The sequence below is a fragment of the Haliotis cracherodii genome, unplaced genomic scaffold (genome assembly GCF_022045235.1).
Source record: "Haliotis cracherodii isolate W230 unplaced genomic scaffold, xgHalCrac1.p SCAF_4, whole genome shotgun sequence".
Taxonomy (NCBI): Eukaryota; Metazoa; Mollusca; class Gastropoda; order Lepetellida; family Haliotidae; genus Haliotis; species Haliotis cracherodii.
The window spans coordinates 35,760,537-35,784,760 of NW_027266297.1; the positions used below are offsets into that span (position 1 = coordinate 35,760,537).

The following is a 24,224-nucleotide window of genomic DNA, read 5'->3' on the forward strand; positions in this document are numbered from 1 at the left end:
ATCAGATAAACAAAAACAAAAACATTCACAATTTTATCCCTGACACAAAAACATAGGCAATCGTTCAGGTGAGGTTGTAGTCCAATCATATTTAGCACAGGAATGAATGTTGGCTTCATTTGGCAAGGGTTGAAATAAGACTTTGGTAAAAAGGCTAGTGAATGCTCTTGCCATTGGAAGATGGTTATTGAGCAGAAATAAAGAACATTACCTTAACAAGCTCTTTGCTGACAAAAGCCATGATGCCTTCAAAAATCACCACATTAGCACCATAAATTGTTTTCTGAAAAGAATCAAATTCAACAATAGATGTTGACAATGACATTAAATGTAAAAACATTCTTTCAGGATGTAAATCTATTGGCAGCGGTAGACACTAACATTTTAGTCCACTTGTCCTCATAATGATAACATATAGCAAAATCCATAAAAATGGCACATTTCTACCAGTCCTTATGATACCTTAACTATTGGGCAGTTTGGCAAGGACTACAGGACAAGTGCCAGTTTCTAACACTGTATTGGTACTTCAATCAATGGAATCTAAGTCAGTAGTAGGCATGTGATTAAACAATTGCCAAAAGGACTGAAGATCCTGGTTGCTCATAGAACGCAGATAGAAGAAGGTTTCATAGGAACTGCTGTTATAGTTCAACCGTTGTCTTCAAACATACAATTACTAACCATGTGTGTCTCCCGACTGTGAGTATTGAAGTTATAGATTGGAACTTCAACATTTTTCCCATCCTTCAGTCTCCGCAAGGTTTCAATAAGCAGTTCAAAGTCAAAGGCATCAGGGTGATCAAAATTGTACTCATTCACTGCAGCTTTCTCATGTTGATCTTTGTTTAGCACCTACAACATCAAACTCTAACTGTCCATTTGTTTTGTAGTCACGTGATGGTAATGAAACTGTACTACGGTATCATACTATACCATGTACAGTAAACTACGGTTATAACGAACTCAAAGGGACCACTAATTTTAGTTCGTTATAACCGTAGTTCGTTATAAGCATATATACAGCATAACTACAGCTGATAGTCGGGACCAAAAAAGTAAGTTTGTTATATCTGTCTGTTCGTTATAAGCGTGTTCATTATAACCGTGGTTTACTGTATAGTGATTGTATACTCAGAGCTCCAGATAAGCTGCGTATCTGCGTGAAATACGCATCAGAAATGCAGAAATACGCAGTAAAATATAATCCAAGCGTATCAAATACGCAACGAACATTACAGATACGCTACAAAAATAATATTTGTGCGTATCATCAAAATATTGTGAAGTAACCCTGCGTATTCGATTAGCAAAACCTATTTTGAAATTATAAACGGGCATTCCGTCAACCTTGCCAAACTCCACGATGACAGTCACATCATGATCATTTGCCATCACACTTTCGTGTGGAAGTATCGTGGTATTTTTGAGTCCTATAAAGCTCTCAAACCCACACGACACCAGTTTGCAGGGACTAGATGAGTAGTGTTTTTAAATATTTAACTTAAATACCCACATGTGTAAAAACTAGTGGGTAACAGAAATTTGAATACGCAGATAGAATTACTGATACCCAATGATTTTAAAATGCATGGGTAAAATACCCACAACACCAAAAGCTTATCTGGAGCTCTGATACTTCTACACACACAAAAAACCCACCAGATTAAAAAAATATATCACTCAACAAACATGTTTAAAGAGATTTGTTTTCAATGTGATCTATAAACATGATAAAATCTGTGAAGCCTTATATTTTCCTTTGATGATATTTTTTAAAAATCAAGATTCTAAATCTGATGTACATGATGTATACGTACATTAATCTTGGAAGCAACATGACTATGAACTAACACAGAACACTCACAAAGTTGATGCTGTTTACCTTGTAGAATGAGTCCATGGAGAGTAAACTAACCCAGGGAACATCTAGGGCCTCGATGATCTTCCTGGCAACTGTAGTTTTACCAGAGGCACTACCACCACAAATACCTGACGTGAGAAGTAACCAGTTCATAAACAGATAATAATAGAGGACGAGGAAGTTCAACATTGTGTCTATGATTCAGGAGTAAGGTGGTTAGAAGCTTTCCATATGGTATACTTTTGTGTATTGTTGAACTAATAGGGACGTTTGAAGTACATGCACAATTTTCAAAAATAGCTTGAACATCACATGGATCTGTAGATATCTGTAGAATCTTAAAACACCCATGATTTTGACAGATGTAAACCACATTGCTGCTGTCAATCAAAACATATATTAATTATAATTCTCACCTATTACAAAAGGCTCTTTGAGTTGACCCTGAAAGTTGTACCATGGCGGTCTTCCTGATGTGTAAAGCGTGCGACCAGCAGTATGCACTACTCTGTTACTGGACTTGCTACTGCTACTTGGTGCTCTACTCTTCTTCTTCCCTGGGGTAAGTTTGGAGGGACTTTTAGGTACTTTTGTTGGTGATCGAGGTGCAGCCACATCTTTGTCATCTTCCGGGCTATCTGGACGAAATGCATCCTCACCACTACCACTGAAGAACAACATGAGTTATCATGATTAGGCTGTCATTAACCATGTTAACAGTTTGTTATCCAAATTTCATTTGGTTAAATCACCAAACAATGGTAAACATGAAGAACAGCCTCACTTTCATTATGTTATTGCTATGAAGAAACATCAATATGTAAACATGTATTGTCCGAACTGGTAAGCAACAATCGGTCAACATGTAGCATGCACTGATTTTAGTCACTAGTCATGATGAAAACCTACTAGTCCAATGGATACTGTAACCATTTAAGCATTACCATGATTACAGAGGTATGAATTTTGTTTGACAGTGATTTGGGGATTAAAGCCAGTTTCTTTTGCTGTTTATTAAGTACAACTATGGAAGTAATTCTCAATTTCATATGCCCCATTTGCCATACCAGCATTGAGCTTTCTACAAGAAGAATATACTTTTTCATTTGATTATATAAACTTTACATCCAAGTTCTTTTTGTGATATCCTATATCAGGTACCAGTAATCTCATGTATACATTCATCTTATCTTACATGCTCATTAGACAATGTTAGATAGACCCTGTTAGATTCAAGGAGCCATAATTCTCTGAGTGGAGTTGTGTCCCTTATTTTGGCCAGGATCCACTTATCATGGGTTTCAAATGCCAGAAAAACATGATTATGAATCTTGGTCTGTCATCACATACCAATGTGTGTTGGTTTCACAACAGTTGTAAACACATGACCATTGGAGAAATGCTGACACCTGCATTACTTTGGATTTTACTCTCACATTATGGACATGCTGTAATATATCCTCAAGTGTCCATATTCATGAGACTAAGCATTAGGCAACGAATATCTCACGAAAGTCACCAAAGTGATCAAGCACTGTAGTCATTAATTGTCATCATGGTCATGTCAAAAACATGCAAACCTTCCCTAAACCGCCCTTATGTTTTCAAAGTTTGTGACGTCATTGATTATTGCCATACCAGCAATTTTCCTACCAACTGTCTTTACATCTAAATAGTCTTATTGAGTGAATGCCTTCTCGTGATACTTGAGGTAGTAGTTTGTATCCATTGTGTCATTTGGTAAGCTGTTAGTTATGCATCCCTCAAGTCATTTCATAACCAGGATGTTTAGGATGATTTTTTAGAAGGACAGGAATTTCTGTTAGCACCTGACAATAAGTTTTGACCTAGCTAGTTAATATGTAGACATAGTAGAATATATTGACCAGACTAGATAATATGTAGACACAGTAGAATATAGCAAGTATTTCACATAAAAGTAACATCAAGGATAAGCAAAAATAGAAACAGTATCTATGATGCCTTTGTGGGAGCGGACAGTTATTGTAACATATTGTAACACTGAACTTGGCCCCGGCTCCAATCTCAATAAATTCATGTTTATGTGCAAAATTGTCAATCATAATTATTTATGATGCTTTATAAGTAATCCATGTAACAATACATCCAGTGACTAGTGAGAATAAAAAACCTACTATGTCTCCACAAGTAATGATATTCATTTTTTTCATAGATACACCATGTGTCATTCTAAGTACACGTCACAAACTCGACTAGGAAAGACTTCCACCTGTATCCCCCCGCCAAAAGTTATATATATATATATATGCATTGCCGTTCAATCCTTTTAATTATAGATATATTTTAAGGGGGAATACGAGCAGAAGTCGTACCCTCAACGAAATAAGCAAAATGAACTAAGCAGTGACATGATCAAGTCATTTGTTACTTTTCACTCTCATAGGTGTGAATAACCCAATTCATCAGATAAACTAGGAAAGCTTATATGTATTTATTTATCAGAATTCTGCAGAAGATCAACAAAATGAAAAATTACACACAACCACAGGACCATCGGCCTCATCTACGATTATTATTTTAGCGAGTGTTTATTTTTATTACATGGTCCTGTGGCACAACACATGCACTACAGAAAACATACTGACTGTTCATTAGTATTTATTCAATACTGCGTGACGAGAGGGTGAGGACCATTTGAAATTGAATCAGACTCTCATCACTGATGCACTTTCCAGTTTCCAGCACTTTGCATCCTTTGGGCCTAACGAATTGATGAAGCCAGAGTGATTGAGTGAATTCATAAGAATGAAGATGACAGCGCAGAGCGCTGATTTGACAGATGTCGCAATTATGTCATTATTATCTTTTCAACATGATGCCTCCTTTCACAACTAGGAAGTTACACACCGAGTTTAATCGAAGGTGCTAACAAAGCATATTATCATATGTGTCGGGCAAAGTGCCAAAACACATCTCAGCATGGTCATCACGTGGCATCTGATTTAGCGTTATTCCAATAATCGTAACGTTTATGACAGGTAATACTTGGCAGAAAAACGAACAAACTATCTATGTTTCCAAAACAGTATAAGTGGATACGAAAAATCAAACCTGTCAGATGCTGAACTTGCCGAACTTGGAGGATCAAATTTAAAAGCTGCGTCCGACATTGCTTTTTGTTTTGTCATTCAGGACAATCTTCATAACAGACGCACGATTGGGTGATATAAATTCATACACATTACCGAAATCTGTAGAACAGTTATTTGGGCAAGAAAATAATTAAACCTTTCTTTTATATTCAGACATATTACTAAACTAGACCAATGGATTTTATTGTGCATGTTGAAATAAAGGGGCTCTCGTTATTTCTTGTCTGTCATTGGTCCATATCTGTCAGAAGACAACTCGCACTATGCTGTGTACTCACGCCTGCTTGAATGGCGTGACACAGCTAACATTCTGCTTAAATAAAATCACACGTTCACTTAGATTTACAGTCAGTCAATCATATACCGTCAGTACTACGTGAAACACATTTCTGGGATATGCCTAGAGTCAAAAACTGTCGTAGTGCCATACTGATCTTGTGAACAGTGAAGGTCTAAAAACTGTTGACAGTTTTACTGTTACACAGTTGGATGCACGGTGACATCTGGTGTATCTTGCATAGACCGCTTGTACAGTTGTATATATATCTAGTGAACATCGAAGGAAAACATAATTGTCAGCCAGCATAGAGAAGAACAACAATGTTGAACCAGCTGTTGAGATTTGGGAGTGATTTCACTCGCGATATTGGTCTGTCACCTGTGTCAGTGTACGCAGTCACCTTCTTTGTGGTGGTACTGTCAGCTGTATTCTTCTACAGAAAAAGATCCAAGGTAAGCTAACCTATTTATTTGTTTGTTGTTTAACGACACACTCTTAAATGTTCTAGCTATATAGCCGCGGTCCGTAAATAATCGAGTCTGGATCAGACAATCCAGTGATTGACGTCATGAGCATCGATCTACGCAATGTTGATTCAATGACGTGTATCACCAAAGTCAGTGAGCCTGACCACCCGATCCTGTCAGTTGCCGCTTACCACAAGATAGCCTAATGAATAGCAAGATGTAAAAAAAAATGGTGTCAAGCTATCGACAGCTATAGCCAGGGGCCTATACTAGGCTACAGTACTACGCAGACTCCTCTGACTTTCTCATCGGCAAGGTTGTTAAAGGATTTACCAACCTTGCTCAGTCTATGCTGTTGATAATTTTTTATTACATTAATTTAATTATTACAAAACATTCTCAGAGCTTCAGATTGACGTGTATATATAGGTAATCTGACCCGTGTATGAAACTTGTGAAATGAGTCAGTATAGGTATCAGATATATTGGACTTGGGTCATATAACCGGACAGAATTAGTCAGTTTTGTTGAGGGGTAAATGATCCTGCCTTCTTACAGATCTGAATCCATCTGATCACAATTGGGTACCATTAAAAACACAGGGATTAATGTGATGTAGATCTTAAGAGAGGAATGTATATAAATGCCCACTAGCTCAGCTAACTTGTTAACATGTTTCAATCTCAGAACATTTCTGAGTTTGATGTTGTTATTAGATCTATTGGAAATTTATATTATTATTTTAAAAAACGTTCATTTGTGATTCACCATACATTTAATGAATATCATGGCTAAAATAGTTATTAAACTCACATGCCTACCAACTTCCACTTATAAAAAAGCATAAAATTTAAAAAAAATTAAAAACCTTGTGCCTACTACTAGCCTGCGGGCTAATGAAGCTTCATTTCAAACAAATGGGTTATCGTCGGTGACGCTTATTGAACCTTGCTGTGACATGGGGAGAGGGACATGAGCAAGGTCAGGTACACAAGCTTCAGGGATGGGCGTTAAGTAACGCGACTACAACACTGACTCTCAATACTGATAACACCGGCCAGAGTAGACTTTTCCTCTTATCATAACAGGTTAAACATGATAAAGGTGCAAGGTCATACAAATAGTAAATTTTTCATGATTTCAATGACCTTTGTTTTGTACACACTTAGTGTCTTATGTTTTCAGGCCACCTTAGGTATTGTTTTGATCTTAAATGTTTGTTAAATTTAACAAGAATTCACCCATCTTATTTTTCTGATATATGCACCAAGGAAAATGTGGCAGAAAGCAATTTGTCTTAACAACATTTCAGTAGACTTGGACCAGTGTCAAGAGTTATAGCCCTTGCTCCATGCCTTTAAACTATGTGCTTAGTGTGTGCAATGGGAACAAGGTTTCTCAGAAACTACCTATGTTACATGAATGAAAGTTTGCATGCTTATCTGAGAGATACTTGTCCAGACTGAGTTCGAAAATTTGCCCCTGTCAATTATTTGTTTTCAGAGTTACGGCCCGTGCTCCATGTTATTTTGCTTGGTGCATAGTGTCTGCATTGGGGACAAGTTTTCTCAGAAACTAATGAAGTTAGCTGATCTAAAAGATACTTATCAAGACTGAGGTTTTTTTTCCAGAGAAGGGGCCTTTTGTGTGTATTAATTTCACTTTTAATCATTTTTTCTGATGACATGAAGCAGCCCAAATGCCTTTCTCTTCTTAAGGCTTTATAGGACTCCTTTTATTAGCATGACAACACTGTTTTCTTGATTTTTAGGATGAAAAAGGTAGCTTAGTGTCAGTCAGTGTTTTTTTAACTATAGATGAATATGGTATTGTAGTTGACAAGGAAGGTTGGTGTAGCGTGTTTATCTAACTGATTGAGACTGGCTGGCATACATGTGTCAGGACCACTCAGTGTTATGTAAGCAAACTGAGGAGACGTGGCAGGTTAATGAACATTCCTGATTGGACTATTGACAATGGGTAATAAAGAAACAGGATGTGAGGGATTGTTTATTTAATCATGTTCGGGCTGGTTTGACAAAGTGAATAAAAGAAATATGTCTTACATTTTTTGTTGGTCCGCAAAAATAACTGTGTCATGGAACAATTGGGAGTGTGTTTTGCTTGCAGTTTTCACAGTATTTTCCTTTCAGCAAAACTTTCCACATTTACAATACATTTTTTCTCTCAAATATTTGTCCAAATTGTTCAAATTAAATCCAACCTGGCATTTCAGTGTTTGAAATTGGGGTCCTGGGGTAATGGAGTACTTCTCTACTGGTAAAGTATGGCAGAGTTTTAAATAAACCAAAGTCTCCTAATCTAAGACTGTAGAAAATCATGAAGGACTATTGATTTTTCCGTGTGGACTGCCACTTTTTCTGTAACAGATCATGTTTGTGGACTAGTGAAAAAAATAATAAATTTCTAACTCTGATATGCATGATCAGGGTTTTCCGCGATGCACAAATGTGCATCCAGTACACACAGATGTAGAGAATGGATGCAAGAATAAAGTATACTGCGTCCCAAGAGATGCACAATAATAACAGAGCTGCAGATAAGCAGCATATTTGTGTAAAATACCCCCCAAAATATTCAAACCCAATTACTTTCAATTAACTTGCGTACAGAAACGCATGCATTAAATGAAAAACTCAAATGTATAAAAGCAGCTCACATAAATACCCAATGAAGCTTTTTCAGCATGTGTACAAAGGAGCTAGTTTCCAAAATACAATTACGAAATAATTTATTTTCCGAGTCAAGCCAATAAATTTAGAACAGTTACATACACCTAAAACATTATTTCATTTTTTTCAAATCTTATAATGTTCCCTTTTTGGGGGAAAAAACACATAGAGTGATGAAAAGATGAGTGAAAATTTATTGGTTTCCCAGTGAAAAATATAATAACTCAATTAAAATAGAAACCCTAGAGTAAAAATCAATTGCTCAAAAAGTTATAATAATAATTGCATCAAGGGCAGTTTAGTTCATCTGTTCATCAGTTGAGCTCTGTTAGTGCATCCACATGATCATTGATTCATTCCAGGCTCTAAAGTAATTGTCTAAACATACAGTACACTACACCATTTCATTACTCTACAGGACCCTCATATTGCCTGCATGGGCCCTAAAATTAATTATTGAGATATTTCTTTATGGCTCTGTGGCTCTGTTTATTTGTTGCCTATATTATATATACACTCCCCAAAAATCAAACTATGATAACGATATTCATGCAACACTCCAGGTATGCCTAAGGGACTGGTCATTTATTGATGGACGGGAGCCATTGAGAAGGGGTATCATGGAAAAATGATCAAAATTGTTAGGGGGGAAGGGCATGAAAGATTAACATAGTTCTATCTTTTCCAAATAATTTTTTATATCAACTTGAAAAAATTATGGGGATGGGGGTTGTCATGAAAAAAAGTTACATATATTTGGGGTTGGCCATGGAAAAATGTTAAATAAAATGGGGGGATGTCGGCAAAATATGATACAGTCCTTAGACCTACCCCTCAGCTCTCTCCTCTCCTCCCCACCACTCTCCACACACCTCTATAATAAATGAGCAGTCTCTAAAATAAAACAAATGAAAAGAAAATTGATTTATGTTTTTTTTCATGTTAGATATTTATCATTTCAGATATCTATTGTTGGAAAACCCAGCCATGAATTTGAGTCCACCCCAAAAGACCAAGAGGTCATTGTTATTGGTTCTGGAGTCTTGGGATCAGTGCTTGCAACTGTGCTGGCCAGGGATGGACGCAAGGTCACGGTCATAGAACGAGATATGAAGGAGCCAGACAGGATAGTTGGGGAATTATTACAACCTGGGGGATTTGGAGCTCTCAAGAAACTTGGGTTAGGCGGTAAGTAGAACAGAATGGCACTCCAGAAATATGAACAAAACGAACATCAAGAAAGCAGCTATTGAGCTTAATCGTGTTCACATCACCAGAGGGGTAGCCTGAAGGCCCGAGTTCGATTTCCCACATTGGTGCAATGTGTGAAACCCCGCAAACCCCCACCCCCCTGATATTGCGGGAATAATGCTAAAAAAGCATATAACAAGACACTGATACAAACACACACTCAAGTCTCCAAAATAGTCTACTTGAAAAACAAGAGTTTTTATCCATTAACAATTATGACACTAGTATTTTCGATAGCGGAGGGGGGTCTTGAAGGTTGCTACTATGGTGTTTTTTTTGAGAACCCCCCACATGCCCTAACGCTATCAATTTTGGCATAAGGGTTATTATAAGGATCCATTGACTAATGACTTTCATGCTCAATTTTGAAAACACTGCTTTTAATTACTTTGTGTATTCTGGGAGAACAACAGCTGGTTAACACTCATAAGGAAAATCATAAACATGCAGCTGGGAAAAAATCACCAATATTTACTGACCTGAACATTGCTGAGAGATGTGTTTAGCAAAGGGTTGATTGCTTCAGACGAGTGGTTAGTTTCTACCTGCTGTGCATCCCTCAACTTAGTCACATAACAACGTTCAGTAGTGCTAAGTGATAACATCGTCTGCTGCCCCTGTCGTACTTGTCACCCTAACTTCACACTGCACACCATGAGGACGAGTCACAACAGCACTGGCGTCATGCTGTTTGTGTATACAGGAGTGAGTGATTTCAATAAACAATTTGCTTCCTGACAGCTCCCAGTGTTCAAAATTAGCTTTTCAACAAACCTCATATGAACATGATGAAATCATCTTGTCCTTGTTAGTTGTGTTTTCTTTTTAATGGATAAAATCAATGTGTTTATTTCTGTATAATGGGCCTCATGGTAGGGCTGGGACGAGTCAAAATTTACTACCCGGGTACCCACCCCTCTATTACCCGCCCCTACCCGGGTACCCGCTGTAGGCCTCAAGAGATAGGTACAAAATGTCCGCTTGGAAATACAATAGTTTGACTGTAGCCCTGGACAAAATGTATTTAGATACACGTATAAAACGATCTGGTCATGCATACACTGATGTTGACAAGTTTTATCTGTATTCAAACATGTATCAGTCTGGGTTCATAGTCAGAAAGAAATGCGAACATTAGTGACCGGATCCTTCTCAGTACCCACCAGACCCGACTACCCGAGTTACCCTTCCCAGTCCTACCTCATGGCCTACAGTACAAAAGATCCATTCATATTTTATAGAAAAAATATGAAATTTCATCCATTACAACATGGATGCATGCATGGAACAAAATGTCATACAATGATTTGTTTGTTCAGTTTCAAACTATAAAGAAATAAAATTTCTCTTAAGGAACAGAGCAATTCTTTTTTGTACATGTACATCACTAATTGCCATTAACAATTTAAACTTATCCTCTGAAGGAAATTTATGAAAATATGATGGAATGAATTGTTGGCGACTATTTCTGTATGCTGGGCATACCAATATAAAATGATGCTCATGTTCTTTAACTGCCAAATCACATTTTTCACATAAACTTAATAATAATGCATTTGAGGAATTAAAATCGTTTGGGGATCGTAATTTTTTTATAATGGATAAAATGAATTTACTGGAGGGCAAGTTCATGACCCTTCCTCCCCCTCCCCATGTTAAAATGCCAGCAGACCTGTGAAGATCCAGGGTAGAATAGGTCTTCCGCAACCCATTCTTGCCACAAAAGGTTCCATGCTTGTCGTAAGAGGTGACTAATGGGATCGGGTGGTCAGGCTCACTGACCTGGTTGATGAATATCATGGTATTCCTATTGCATGGATCGATACTCATGATGTCAATCACTGGATTGTCTGGTTCAGACTCGATTATTTACAGACCGCTGTCATATAGCTGGAATATTGCTGAGTGTGGTGTTAAACAACAAACAAGCTAGCAAGATTAAAATGCTAGTCACAAGGGGCAACCTTATGTATCTGGTGGTCAGGTTCAGTGACTTCGTTGACAGTGTGGCCTCGGAACCCAATGTTATGGATTGTTGCTCACAATATCAATCACTGGATTGTCTGATCCATACTCGATTATTTACATTATCATCATGTAGCTGCAATATGGCTGAGTGTTGCGTTAAAAAACAACAAATGAACAAACAAACATAACCCTTTAGTGACCTTAGTTCTTATCCAATCAACCATAAAGGTTATAATTAATTGGCAACACAAATCATTGGACATGACTGCTATGGTTTTGAATGGTCCAGGATATATGTCATCACAGATTGGAATATGATACACTTGATAACTGGATATGAGAAATATTATGCATGATTACATTATTAATAATTTTTAATGTGATTGTTTTTGCAGATTGTGTTGAAGGATTTGATGCTCATGAAGTTAAAGGCTATGTGATTCATGACCTGGACACCAAGGCTGAAGTTCAGATCCCGTACCCCAGCAGTGATGATAATGCTATTATATCAGGCAGAGCATTTCATCACGGGAAGTTTGTAATGGCATTGAGAAGAAAGGCCCAGAATGAAAAAAAGTATGTGTGACATGCATTTCCTCTGTCTCCTTTTTTTTTGTATTTCATTTTACTAAAATAAAAATAATCATTAATACCCTCACTGCAGCATGCTGCACTGGACAGATCTCACATGTTTCTTTGCCTCTTCCCCTGACTGGTAATTACTGATGAACAAAAACACTGGTACTGTTATCTTATAACTACTATCAATCATTTATAAGCAGCAAGAAAAGACGCATCTGCTCACAAGTAAAACCAGTTGTTGATTTAATTGTTTATTGAGCTATTTGTATTTCAGTGTATCATATATAGAAGGAACAGCTACGAAACTGATTGATGACAGTGGCTTCATTGTTGGTGTTCAGTACAAGAAAAAAGACTCGGATAAGTTACAGGTATATTTTGAATACATGTTGATTAATTAATATTAGATCCTGTTGGCCATGTGATGTTATGTTGTGGCAAGAACATGTCATCAAATAGTTGTCCCTATTCACATTTTTCACTTCCTCTCTAGAACTGCTAGATGAAATGAGCTTGGTGTTCCTGACCTGAACGCTCGCTGCAAAATGCCCCAAACTGAGCTTTTATATTTTCCCAAAAGAGTAATGTTGAAAAATTCAATTCAATTCACAAATAAAGCATTGGCGTATACCAGTATTTTTGTTTAACCTCCCAAACTGACTTCCACAGGATATCGCTCGGATGAATTCGAGTTATGTCTCCTTGCAGATATCACTACAGTGAAATTGCATCACAATCCTATGTAGAACATTGTGATGTCATCGGTTACCACCATGTCACAATCAAATGACATCACTAATCTCTCTGCCTCTGAAGCTGTAGCTGTACTTTTTACACTGAAGTCACTGGGTATTAATGTTAACAAACTGAAAAAGTTGGAAGTATGATTTTGGATGATACTTGAGTGCCTTTTGATATCTAATGTACCAACACTTTTTGGTTATTTAAAACACTGAGGTGTTTTCAACTCTTTTGATTCTTGTTGATATGTTTGATATCAAAAGACACACGGGTGAGATTCTCTGTGTATTATCTTTGCTGACAAGAGTAATAAATGCTTTGCTGACAGGAGTAATGCATGCTTTGCTGACAGGAGTAGTGAATGCTTTGCTGACAGGAGTAGTGAATGAGATGTATGTTTTGATTGTTGTAGCTCACAAATATTATGATCATCATATTAGAGTTGGGATGTGTAACTCGGGTACTCGGGTTGGATGGGTACAGAGTAGGACCTGGGTACCCACAGGACTACCTTCAGTCAACTTCAGTGTATGCATGACCAAATCATTTTATATGTGAACCTAAATACATTTTGCCAGGGCTATGGTCAAACTTTTCCTAATCGGACAGTTTTTCCAATCTCTTGAGACCTTGAACAGGTACCCTAGTAGGGTCGGGTAGTAGTGAGGTGGGCACCGGGGTAGTAAATTTGGACATCATATCTACTCCATACTATTACTGGTCTTTGAATGTTTGACAGAAGTTGCTGGAATTGTAGCAAAATCTTCTTTCAGTTTATAAGTTGATTCAAGAATTTTTAGAAATAAAAAAAAAGCTTGTTTTCGTTCAACAATGTTTGTTAACTTTTCAGGAAATACATGCACCTCTGACGATAGTTGTTGATGGGTGCTTCTCCAAGTTCCGCAAACAACTAGTTACCGAAACTGTCAAAGTGTATTCTCACTTTGTGGGAACCGTAATGAATGACTGTCCTCAGGCCAAAGCTAACCATGCAGAACTTGTTCTGGCTGACCCTAGTCCAGTATTGGTGTACCAGATCTCATCAAATCACACCCGGGTGCTTGTTGACATTCGTGGAGGCATGCCCAAGAACCTCAAGGAATACATGCTGGAACACATCGCACCTCAATTACCTGGTAATGAGCTATTCACATGTGCATGATATTGGTCTTGTTTGTTGTCTAAAATTTATACAATTCCAATCCATACAGCACCAAAATGGTTGTATGTAGAAACAAGTATAAGCTGATTGACAGGAGAGGAAATGATTAACTATTTCCTTGCTTTGTCAATGAGGTAATTATCAAGGCATTTTTACCTGGTGGCTGATGCAGGATGTTTGACATAATGAAGATGTCTTTCATTTGGTTTGTAAACATCATGCAGGGAGCTGATTCTTATATACCGGGTGATATTTATTAAATATTACCTTGTGTGTTCATAAAGGGACAGCACAGGATACAGCTCCTGCTAGAATCATCTTCCCAAGGCAAGGGAGTTAGCTAACTGTAAAAGCCCAGTTTCCACCCTTGCTGAATGAGGCTGGAATTTCTTAGCTTGATCGCAGTGCCACCAGTGATTATTATGAGTTATGTCACTTCTATTGACCAATCAGATTCCCCCTCTCATATCACTTGCATTTGCTTCAAACAAAATGGCAGCGCCCAGTGAAGACGATGTGATTGATAATCAAGATCTTTATTGTAATAAAATGGGTCTTACTTCTCTAAGTGCATCAAATGATGTGAGCACTTTGATTAAAAACATGAAAAGATTTGGAGTTCACGCTAAATTGATGGTTCACATGCTTTGCAAATCCTGCAATCGACTGAAATCTGCAAGGCAGTTTACGAACTGGATGTTGATTTCGATTTGACATGTTAGTCTAGCCAAAATATAACTCCATAATTCCACTCAGTTAACTCCCTAGCCTTGGGAAGATGTATCTGGACCAATGAATTAAACTGTCTGTCCAACTAAGTTCAGATTCGACAGATTTCACAGTATCATGCATTTACTGATTTAAATACATTGGTTGTCATGTCATTTCTAGAGCATCTGCAAGGGCCCTTCGAAGACAGTGTCGTTAATGGCCAAGTGAAAAGCATGCCCAACAGTTACCTTCCTCCAGCACCGATGGAGAGGCCTGGTGTGTTTGTGCTGGGCGACGCCCTCAACATGCGGCACCCCCTGACTGGAGGGGGCATGAGTGTCGCCCTGAGTGATGCCATCCTATGGAGGGACCTGATGAAGTCCCTCCCCTCCCTCGCTGACTATGAAGCTGTTATCAAGGCCACAAGGCTCTTCCATTTGAGGAGGAAGGGAAATCATTCCTTTGTCGTCAATGTGCTTGCACAAGCTCTGTATGAACTCTTTGCAGCTAAAGACAGTAGGTTCTTGTTTATTATGTGTTTAAACCTAAGTATAACCAACATAATTATCACTGCAAATGCTGTGACATATGTTATGGTTTAGATAGGCAAATCCTTCTTTTGAGGTTGTGCCAGATTTTGTCTGAACATGCTGAAGTGTTTCATTACAGTATGGAAAATTATTTTGCATATTAGTTTCTCAACAAGGATCCTTGTTGTTTGATAGGAATTTACACCTCACCTTGTCTTTCAGATTCCAATATTTGTCTGGATTTCTTCTATGATTCTGTCTGAATTGAAATCAAGAATGTCAACATGTCCCCTTTTATCCTTTGTCCTACTCATTTGACACAAATAGATATTTCTTTTCGTATGTCCAGCAATGTTAGATGCCTCAATCATATGTTTCATTTTATTTTTACCTACCTCAGATGTGTTAAGTCTACATGATTTTCTAATAGGACTTACTCCTCAATTCATAGTTTAAGCAAAGAATGTTTTAGCCATGATAAAGTATGAACTCCAACATCCTTACTTACCATGCTTACAGTCTGTCTAAAATATTTGAGGGTCAGTGGCATAACCTAGTGGTTAGAGCATTCGCTTGTCATGCTGAAGACCTGGAGGTGATTCCCCTCAATGCAATGTGTGAAGCCCGTATGTGGTGTTCCCTACCATGATATTGCTGGAATATTGCTAATAGCAGTGTAAAAACCTCACTCACTCACTCACTCACTCACTCACTCACTCACTCACTCACTCACTCACTCACTCACTCACTCACTCACTCACTCACTCACTCACATTTGACTCTACTTTCCCATATAGTCCATCAGCAATATATTTGGTAAATTGTGCTTGTAACAAATGGGCATCTAACAAAGCTACCACTGATTCAGGATATGAAGTATTGACTTCACTTGCAGCATACTGTATTTAACACGTTATTAAATGATTGGGAAACTACAATCTATATGTCCTGTTTCAGCACATCTCCAGAGTCTTAAGAGAGCATGCTTCAAGTATTTCAAAATTGGAGGACAGTGTGTGGATGGACCCGTAGGACTGTTGTCAGTGTAAGTAGATCAACTTCTGATACATTCCATTAAACATCCATTACCTGAGAATAAATTACTTGATTCTTTGGCCTGATTAAATGCAATTAAAAAAACTGTATTTCATGTTAAATGTGATTAATCAAGTGTTAACTATTTAGTCAATATCACTTTGTCCTTTTTCAGGCTAACACCGAACCCATTCCTGCTTGTTGGACATTTCTTTGCTGTGGCACTATTTGCCATATTTGTTGTGTTTAAGACGGAACCATGGTGGGCGCTCCACAGAGTAGCCTTCAGATCAACCATGATATTCTACAAGGCATGTGGAGTTATCTTTCCTTTAATATACAGGGAAATGAAGTGTCTGTTTTGATGCAACACACCGTCTTCATCTCACGGATTGATATGACATGAAAGAAAAGTGCTGTGACTGAATGTAAAAGTTCAATAAATAATAAAAACAATTAAGAAGGGTCTTTAAAAGAAAGCAAATGTGTATTTTCAAATCATTACGTTCTGCCAATCCTCATATGTAGGCTACAAGTTTTCTACATGAGAGGGGCTGTCAGATAGCCTAGTGGTAAAGCGTTCGCTCGTCTTGCTGAAGATCCGGGTTTGATTACCGACATGGGTACAATGTGTGAAGCTCATTTCTGGTGTCCCCCGCCGTGATATTGCTGGAATATTGCTACAAGCAGCGTAAAACCATAATCACTCACTCACTCATTCACGCTATGTGAGAGATTTATTTTGGTTAATCGTCCCACCTAATTTGGTAATTTATTTCCCTGCAAAGGGGATATATATCGTATAACATTCTGTAACACTGTAAAAGTGCTGAGAACTTTCATTTGTTTGCATTTAATAAACTTGATATTTGTATATAGTTTCCCTTTTATAAAAACCCATTCACCTTTGTTAATGGGGATCTTTCCTTAAATATGTAACCCTCAAACTCCAAATTCCCCTTCTGCCCCTTTAAGTTCAAGGGAGGATGAGATCTAATATTATCTGTCACAGATAGTTAACAGTATCTATTAAAGCTGTGATTATTCGTATCATTACATTATCATTTTGTGCTGTAGCTGGGATTCTGAATAGCAAGTGGAAAACATTCAGTATTTACTTTAATTTACAGACATGTTTATTTCATACTCATCATCATCTCATGTTGTCTTTTGATAATTATACCATCATGATGATGGCATGCTATGGATTCTGAGCCAGAAATTCAGTGTCTATTCTGAACGTGCATTTTAGACAAGTAAAACTGTCAAAACAATAGGTCATTATTCCAAATCATAGTGAAATTACACATCGACCATGACATGGTTTGAGTTCAGAAATCATCAGATACTCATGATATCTCCAGTATTGGAATCATCAAAAATGGGAACATGGTCCTCAGTTCTATAGAAAAACACAAATTAATTACCATGACTGTAATTCACAGGATGTGCATGCAGTCTTTCTCATGAAAATACCCATCTAGACTCCTTATTTTGTGTTTGGTTTGGTTTATGCCCCGTCTTCCTGCACCTAACCACTTCACACCTTGTACACACCATGTCCCCATGATGAGCAGGGAGCTGATCTTCAGCAACCCATGCATTTCATAAGAGGCATCTAACGGGATTGAGTGGTCAGGCTTGTTGCCTTGGGATATGCATATCAGCGAATCCTAATTGCAAAGATTGATGCTTGTGATGTCAGTCCCTGGATTGTCTGGTCCAGACTCGATTATTTAGTTGGAATATTGCCATGTGTGGCTTTATGCAACAAACAAATAAACAAACACTCCCATGTGATGTGTCTATGATCATGTCGCAGTAGACTAACTAATATTGTGTGAGAATGTTTTACATAATGTATGTTGCAGACTGATATATTGTGTGAGAATGTTTTACATAATTTATGTATGTTGCAGACTGATATATTGTGTGAGAATGTTTTACATAATTTATGTATGTTGCAGACTGATATATTGTGTGAGAATGTTTTACATAATTTATGGTCCATGCAGAGTGATATCAATATGATTGAGTAAATAATTGTGTGATCTTTATGCATGGAGAATGCTGTGAAAATAAAACATTATTTTTCAATATGTATTTGAGTTTTTCTTATGCACTCAACATTTTGGTAAATAGTTGGGGTATTATCATGAACTGTTGATCGTCATTCTTTATGGAGCTGTGACCCTTAATATATTTAATGTCTTTGTGTTAGCTACATTTGGTTGCAACCCACTTCATGTCCAGCTAATTTCAAAACATTTCTAACCAAAATCATACCAAAAGACGTTAAAAGATGGTACTTATTGTAAGCCCGCCTGGTGCTCAGCATTAAGGGGATAAAACAAGGACTGGTCAGCTCGGACACGGTATAATACCAGTCGCTGTATAAGTGCAATATTCTTGGATAAGTATATAACCAAACTTCATTTCCGAATTATACTAGACCAGGGGAGATGTCATCTGATGATTCCTAAGCTTTGCAAAGACGTTTAAAGCAAGAGTCGTATGATGATCTTTGAAATATTCGTAAAATGAGCATGATGTTATCTGGTGATTCATAGGCTTTGCAAAGACGTTTGAAGCAAGAGTCGTATGATGATCTTTGAAATATTCGTAAAATGTGCATGATGTTATCTGATGATTCATGATTTGCAAAGACGTTTAAAGCAAGAGTCGTATGATAATCTTTGAAATATTCGTAAAATGAGCATGATGTTATCTGATGATTCATAAGCTTTGCAAAGACGTTTAAAGCAAGAGTCGTATGATAATATTTGAAATATTCGTAAAATGAGCATGATATAATCTGATGATTCATAAGCTTTGCAAAGACGTTTAAAGCAAGCGTCGTATAATGATCTTTGAAATACATGTATTCGTAAAATGAACATGATGTCATCTGATGATTCTTAAGCTTTGCAAATACGTTTAAAACAAGAGTCGTATGATGATCTTTGAAATATTCGTAAAATGAACATGCTTCACTGAATAGGAAAACGATAATGATACTCATGATGCTGACGATGATGGGGAATATGATAAAGAGTGATATTGACGATGAATACCTTATAATATGACCACAAAACACTGATTATGATAATTATGAAACGATGCTATTACTAGTTTTGATGACAAGCGTCACGAAACTGCAGATGCGAAATATGAGAACGATGCTGAAGATTTTAATGTTGATGAGTTTTTTTGCGATACTAATGATGAATAGGACAATTATTGTGACGGTATGGTGAGGGGAAATAGGGTTTAACGTCGCGTTCAAAATTATTGTACATAACGTACATCCGCGCGTGTGTGGCTGCTTGTACTAGACCAGACTAATGCTGGGTTCATAGTGCTGCCCCACTGAGATACCATGCCACAGTTTAATGAATACCCAACTCAGACACAGTAAACTGACTCCGAGCCGACCAGTCCTTGTACTAACCCCTAACGCCGAGCACCAGGCACAAGAAGAATCACTCTTGGTATGATGCGGCCGGGAATCGAGCCACCGCATTGTTGCACCGACCTTTCACTCTCGGAAAGGTCCACTGAACCTCGGATATGATTGATTGCGACAGTGGGTAACATGTTTAGGATGGAGAAGAGTACCATTCGAATGGTGTATATAACCAGATACCATGAAACCATATTTTATGGTTTTTGATATAACGGGTCTGTGACCATGGCAACGATGCTGATCTTGGCGATGATAACGTTGAAATATGAAAGTCGTAAAGAGTGTGTTTAACGTAGGTTTGAGTAGATTTACCGTTATTTCACGTTTCGTCAGCGTAATGTTACAGAGGGCATAGATAGTGAAAACTACGAGCATGGGTATGGTCCAGATTAAAAAAAGTAACGTTACCTTTTGTATACATGCAGAGATTCCTATAATTATTTTCCGAAAAGTGATATTTCTGGACAAAATGAACCCGGTATTGACGGTGTCCGGACAAACGGAGTTCCACAGTACGATGCTTGATCTTGACCCCGGCAGATCCTTAAAGCCAAGCGGAAGACACTCGTATCCCTCTCTAAATGTATGGCACTTTGAATATCGAAAGGGCGTCTTTCAGCGAGCACTGTCCACACAGCAACGGTGTGTTATATATGCTTATTACATACTTCAGGGTGTTGTTTCCATGTCTGTAGCGAACTGCTACATTTCTAATAGGAACTCATAACAACGGAGAAACAGTGAGGTCTCAATACTCCCATTCCCTGGCAATATGCCGAATGTGTTTTAAGTTTAGTGCAAGTTGATATGAATAAGGAACACTCGTGGTGACCGTCCACCTGTTGACAGACAGACAGATAATATATTTTAATCTCACCTCGTTACTTATATTATACACTGGGAATAAGCTCTTTAAAAATATCTCAGTATAAAAGCATATAGAGTAACGAGCCACACCCAACAGAGTCAAAGGTGACTATATAACCTTTTTTTTAATGTATACATTTTCACATATATTACACACAATATAAAAGACTGTGCTAGGCTATTCACAAAAGAGAATAATCTGTAGTACTACATGGTGTAAAGCATCCGATCTGGTTGTTAAAATATCCGTGCATGTTTTGGCAGTTGTAAAAATCAATTCTGGGCTTGACAGCATAAAACCTACTTTCTGTAAATCACTAAAACTATCCAAATCAGAACATATGTAACGACATTTGGAAATAAGACTAGGTCTAAGACCTTCATAGTGTGGACAATATAACAAAACATGCCTTTCATCTTCTATTTCATCAGTACACAAGGGACAGGTTCTCTCTGCAAGAGGTGTATTCGTATAGCGTCGGGTCTCAATGCTTAGAGGTGCTGCGTGTATGCTGCAGTAGACAGTTGATGCCTTATTGTAATTAGCAGAATATGCCTTTCTATACAAACGAGAGCCGTCATGGGTTTTAATAACTGAAAAGGCACCGAATACACTTGTAGACTATTTGAAGGAAACATACAATATATTTGAATATAATTATCTTTTAACATTAATTTAATTTTTTTATGTTGTTGAAATCGTAGATCCAAGCAATGTTTCCATTAAATTGTTTTACTCTTATCCTTTTCGCGAACACCTGGTGTCATCACTGAATTTCGGTGATACATATAATTTTCAACGCCATTCTGCATTTTACCCCCAAAGGAATCTAAAAGACGTTTAATATTTACGCTTATGATCATTTCAAGCCAGAATAGGTTTCCAGTACATCATGCTTGTCATAAGACTCAACTGAAATGGGGATCGGGTGTTCTGCTCCATGACCTGGCTCATTGCTTGTAATTAATCCCTGATGGCAGCGTTCGTTGCCCCTGCTTTCCACTGATTTGCCTGGTCCTGATTTAGTTATTTACAGGTCGCCGTGATAAAGCTGGACTATTGTTGACTGCGGCGTCATAACCTCAGTTAATAAAGATTGTAGTTGGACCTGCATGCTATAACAAGTTAGGGATATGCTAAATGGAATGAATGTGCACCAGCGAAAATTCGGATCAGCAGTGTTATTTCCAACGTATTAAGTCACACACACACACACACACACACACACACACACACACACACACACACACACACACACACACACACACACCACGACACACACACACCACGACACACACACTCACACACCACGACACACACCATGACACACACACACTCACACACACACACAGGGTGTTATTGGTGTCGAGTATTTGGAAATACAACTGTACTGAGAACAAACTGCCCATCTTTTAAATGTTCCAGATAAAAAAAGAAAACAATTTCGTTGATCCCTGTGAACAAATTTGACAATTAAATCTCAAAACACACACGCTAGAAATATGACATCTAGCCTCAAAGGAGTTTGCAAACATTGAGCCTCAAAGAAGGTATCCGACAAAATAAATTTGATAAGGATTTAGCTAAAAACGTAGTATTTTCACACCCCTTCTACCAGTGGCCGCGTTTGGTCGTCCTTAAACGATCTTTGGCAGCTGTATCATAATTCGGCATTTTGATTCTTTTAGATAGTGAATTGTCTCCCGGCCCTTCTCAGCCTCGAGTGTCCCACCAACAGCCTCTCCCCTCTCGTCTCAATGGAGTGGCTCTGGCTGACAGGTTGACTTAGGTGTAAAGAGTGTGTGTGTTTCATTTCGGCTGCTGCCGCCATTCTACGTTTGCAGCGTTCGTGGCTCGAGTTGGTGGATTCTCACCAACAAACAAACAAAAAACGGCCTTTGTTTTTCTTGAGGTCAGAAATGTCTTTGTCCTCACGACAACCAAACAACCATCCCTTCGCCTGGTTAACCTTTGTAGACACTAACAATAGTCCAAAACCTAAACATGCCTCAAATGATCATCCAAACGGAAAAGTCGTCGGCTCTCCAAAATCCTGTGATATGAATGTCAAAGGAGTTGCTTCATGCGAATCCCGATTCAGAAGTGAGGCAGGTGTTGAAGGTGAAATAAGTGTTTATTCACAGCTGTTAAATTAACAGCAATTGGAGACGTATTTGGGAGTGTATTGTTCAGTGTCAATACGAACACGTGTCGGTGCTAACTGTCATCTCAAATATTTGATCGAATTGTCAAGTTAAAGGACCAATCAAGACGCCGTGTCGTGTGCAATCTAAGCTCGGTGTCAGTGACGACAAACTCCCCATCCACATGATACAATGAACCAACGGTACATGGGACAATCATAAACGCTTATACCATTGGATTGTAATGCACTAGATCTTTCTTGCACGACTAGAATGGTAAGGAAGTTTATTATTTCTTTTCTTTATAAAGTCTTCATTAACTACTTTTGTACATGCATTTATGGTTAACGACGGTTTAACGAAAACGAACCGTTCTGTCCTCTTTCTGCAGAGCATTGAAAAATGCATGTAACATGGTCATTTTTTAAAACACCCAGATCTGTATGTTGTAATGGCGTGTCGCGTTGAGATGGTCTGGAAATTAACTATCTTTGTATCAAATCACTCGTTCATTTTCCTGTGTCAATTTCAGATACAGACTAATTTACATACGTGTAGATAGACACCTGGAAAAACGCTAAACACCACTTCTATATTTTCATATATCCCGAACTCCCATAAATCAGAAGTGTCTACATATAGGCCATTGATCTCATTTTGATATGTCTAAGTTTGTTTATTTGTTAATTTGTTTGATGTTTAACGCGTAACTCAGCAAAATTTAAGCTATGCGACGGCGGTCTGTAAATAATCGGATCTGGACCAGACAATCCAGTGACTGACATCATAGCATCGATCCACGCAATTGGATACGATGACTCGCATCAACCAAGTCAGCGAGCCTGACAACCCTATCCCGTTAGTCGCCTCTTACGACAAGCATCGTCGCCTTTTACGGCACGCATGGGTTACTGAATACCTATTCTACCCCGGATCTTTCACGGGTCGATATATGTCTAAGATACCACCTAAATCTTTTGAAAGGATGGTACACCGTATGTTCCTCTAGATAGTCGCACGTGCTTGGTCTTACCATGTGACGCAAAGAAGCAGGAGAGCCAATTAAAAGCTCAGTCAAATACCTAATGCTGTTGGACCTCCTCCGTGGTGTAGTGGATTGAGCTTCTGCTCGGGGAGCGGAATGTCGGTGGTTCGATCCCTGGCTGCGTAATACTGAAAGACGATAGAAGGTGGTACTTGTTGTTACTCTGCCTGACGCTCGACATTAAGGGGATAAAACAAGGAGTGGGCAGCTCGAAGCGAGGCATCCATGTTAAAACTGCGACATGGTGTCTCAGTGGGCTAGCACTATAAAACCGTCATATGTC

At 38.1% G+C, this 24,224-nt stretch overlaps 2 protein-coding genes across 2 annotated transcripts in view; one reads left to right on the top strand and one right to left on the bottom strand.

Moving 5' to 3' along the window:
* The window catches only part of LOC139480355 (uridine-cytidine kinase-like 1), a 22,987-nt gene extending 17,953 nt beyond the window's left edge, over window positions 1-5,034 (bottom strand). The window contains exons 1-5 of the mRNA XM_071263418.1: window positions 4,958-5,034; window positions 2,281-2,531; window positions 1,886-1,992; window positions 685-855; window positions 212-283 (exon numbers count right to left, since the gene is read on the bottom strand). Coding sequence (XP_071119519.1) covers window positions 212-283; window positions 685-855; window positions 1,886-1,992; window positions 2,281-2,531; window positions 4,958-5,034 — 678 coding nt within the window. The remainder of the gene's footprint in view (window positions 1-211; window positions 284-684; window positions 856-1,885; window positions 1,993-2,280; window positions 2,532-4,957) is intronic.
* Window positions 5,035-5,276: 242 nt separating this feature from the next.
* On the top strand, window positions 5,277-18,458 carry LOC139478781 (squalene monooxygenase-like). Its single transcript, XM_071261401.1, has 8 exons — window positions 5,277-5,730; window positions 9,401-9,626; window positions 12,053-12,233; window positions 12,514-12,610; window positions 13,831-14,116; window positions 15,034-15,369; window positions 16,341-16,428; window positions 16,594-18,458. Exons 1-8 carry the CDS (start codon window positions 5,599-5,601, stop codon window positions 16,781-16,783), a joined length of 1,536 nt encoding a protein of 511 aa, XP_071117502.1. The 5' UTR covers window positions 5,277-5,598; the 3' UTR covers window positions 16,784-18,458.
* Window positions 18,459-24,224: the final 5,766 nt, after the last annotated feature.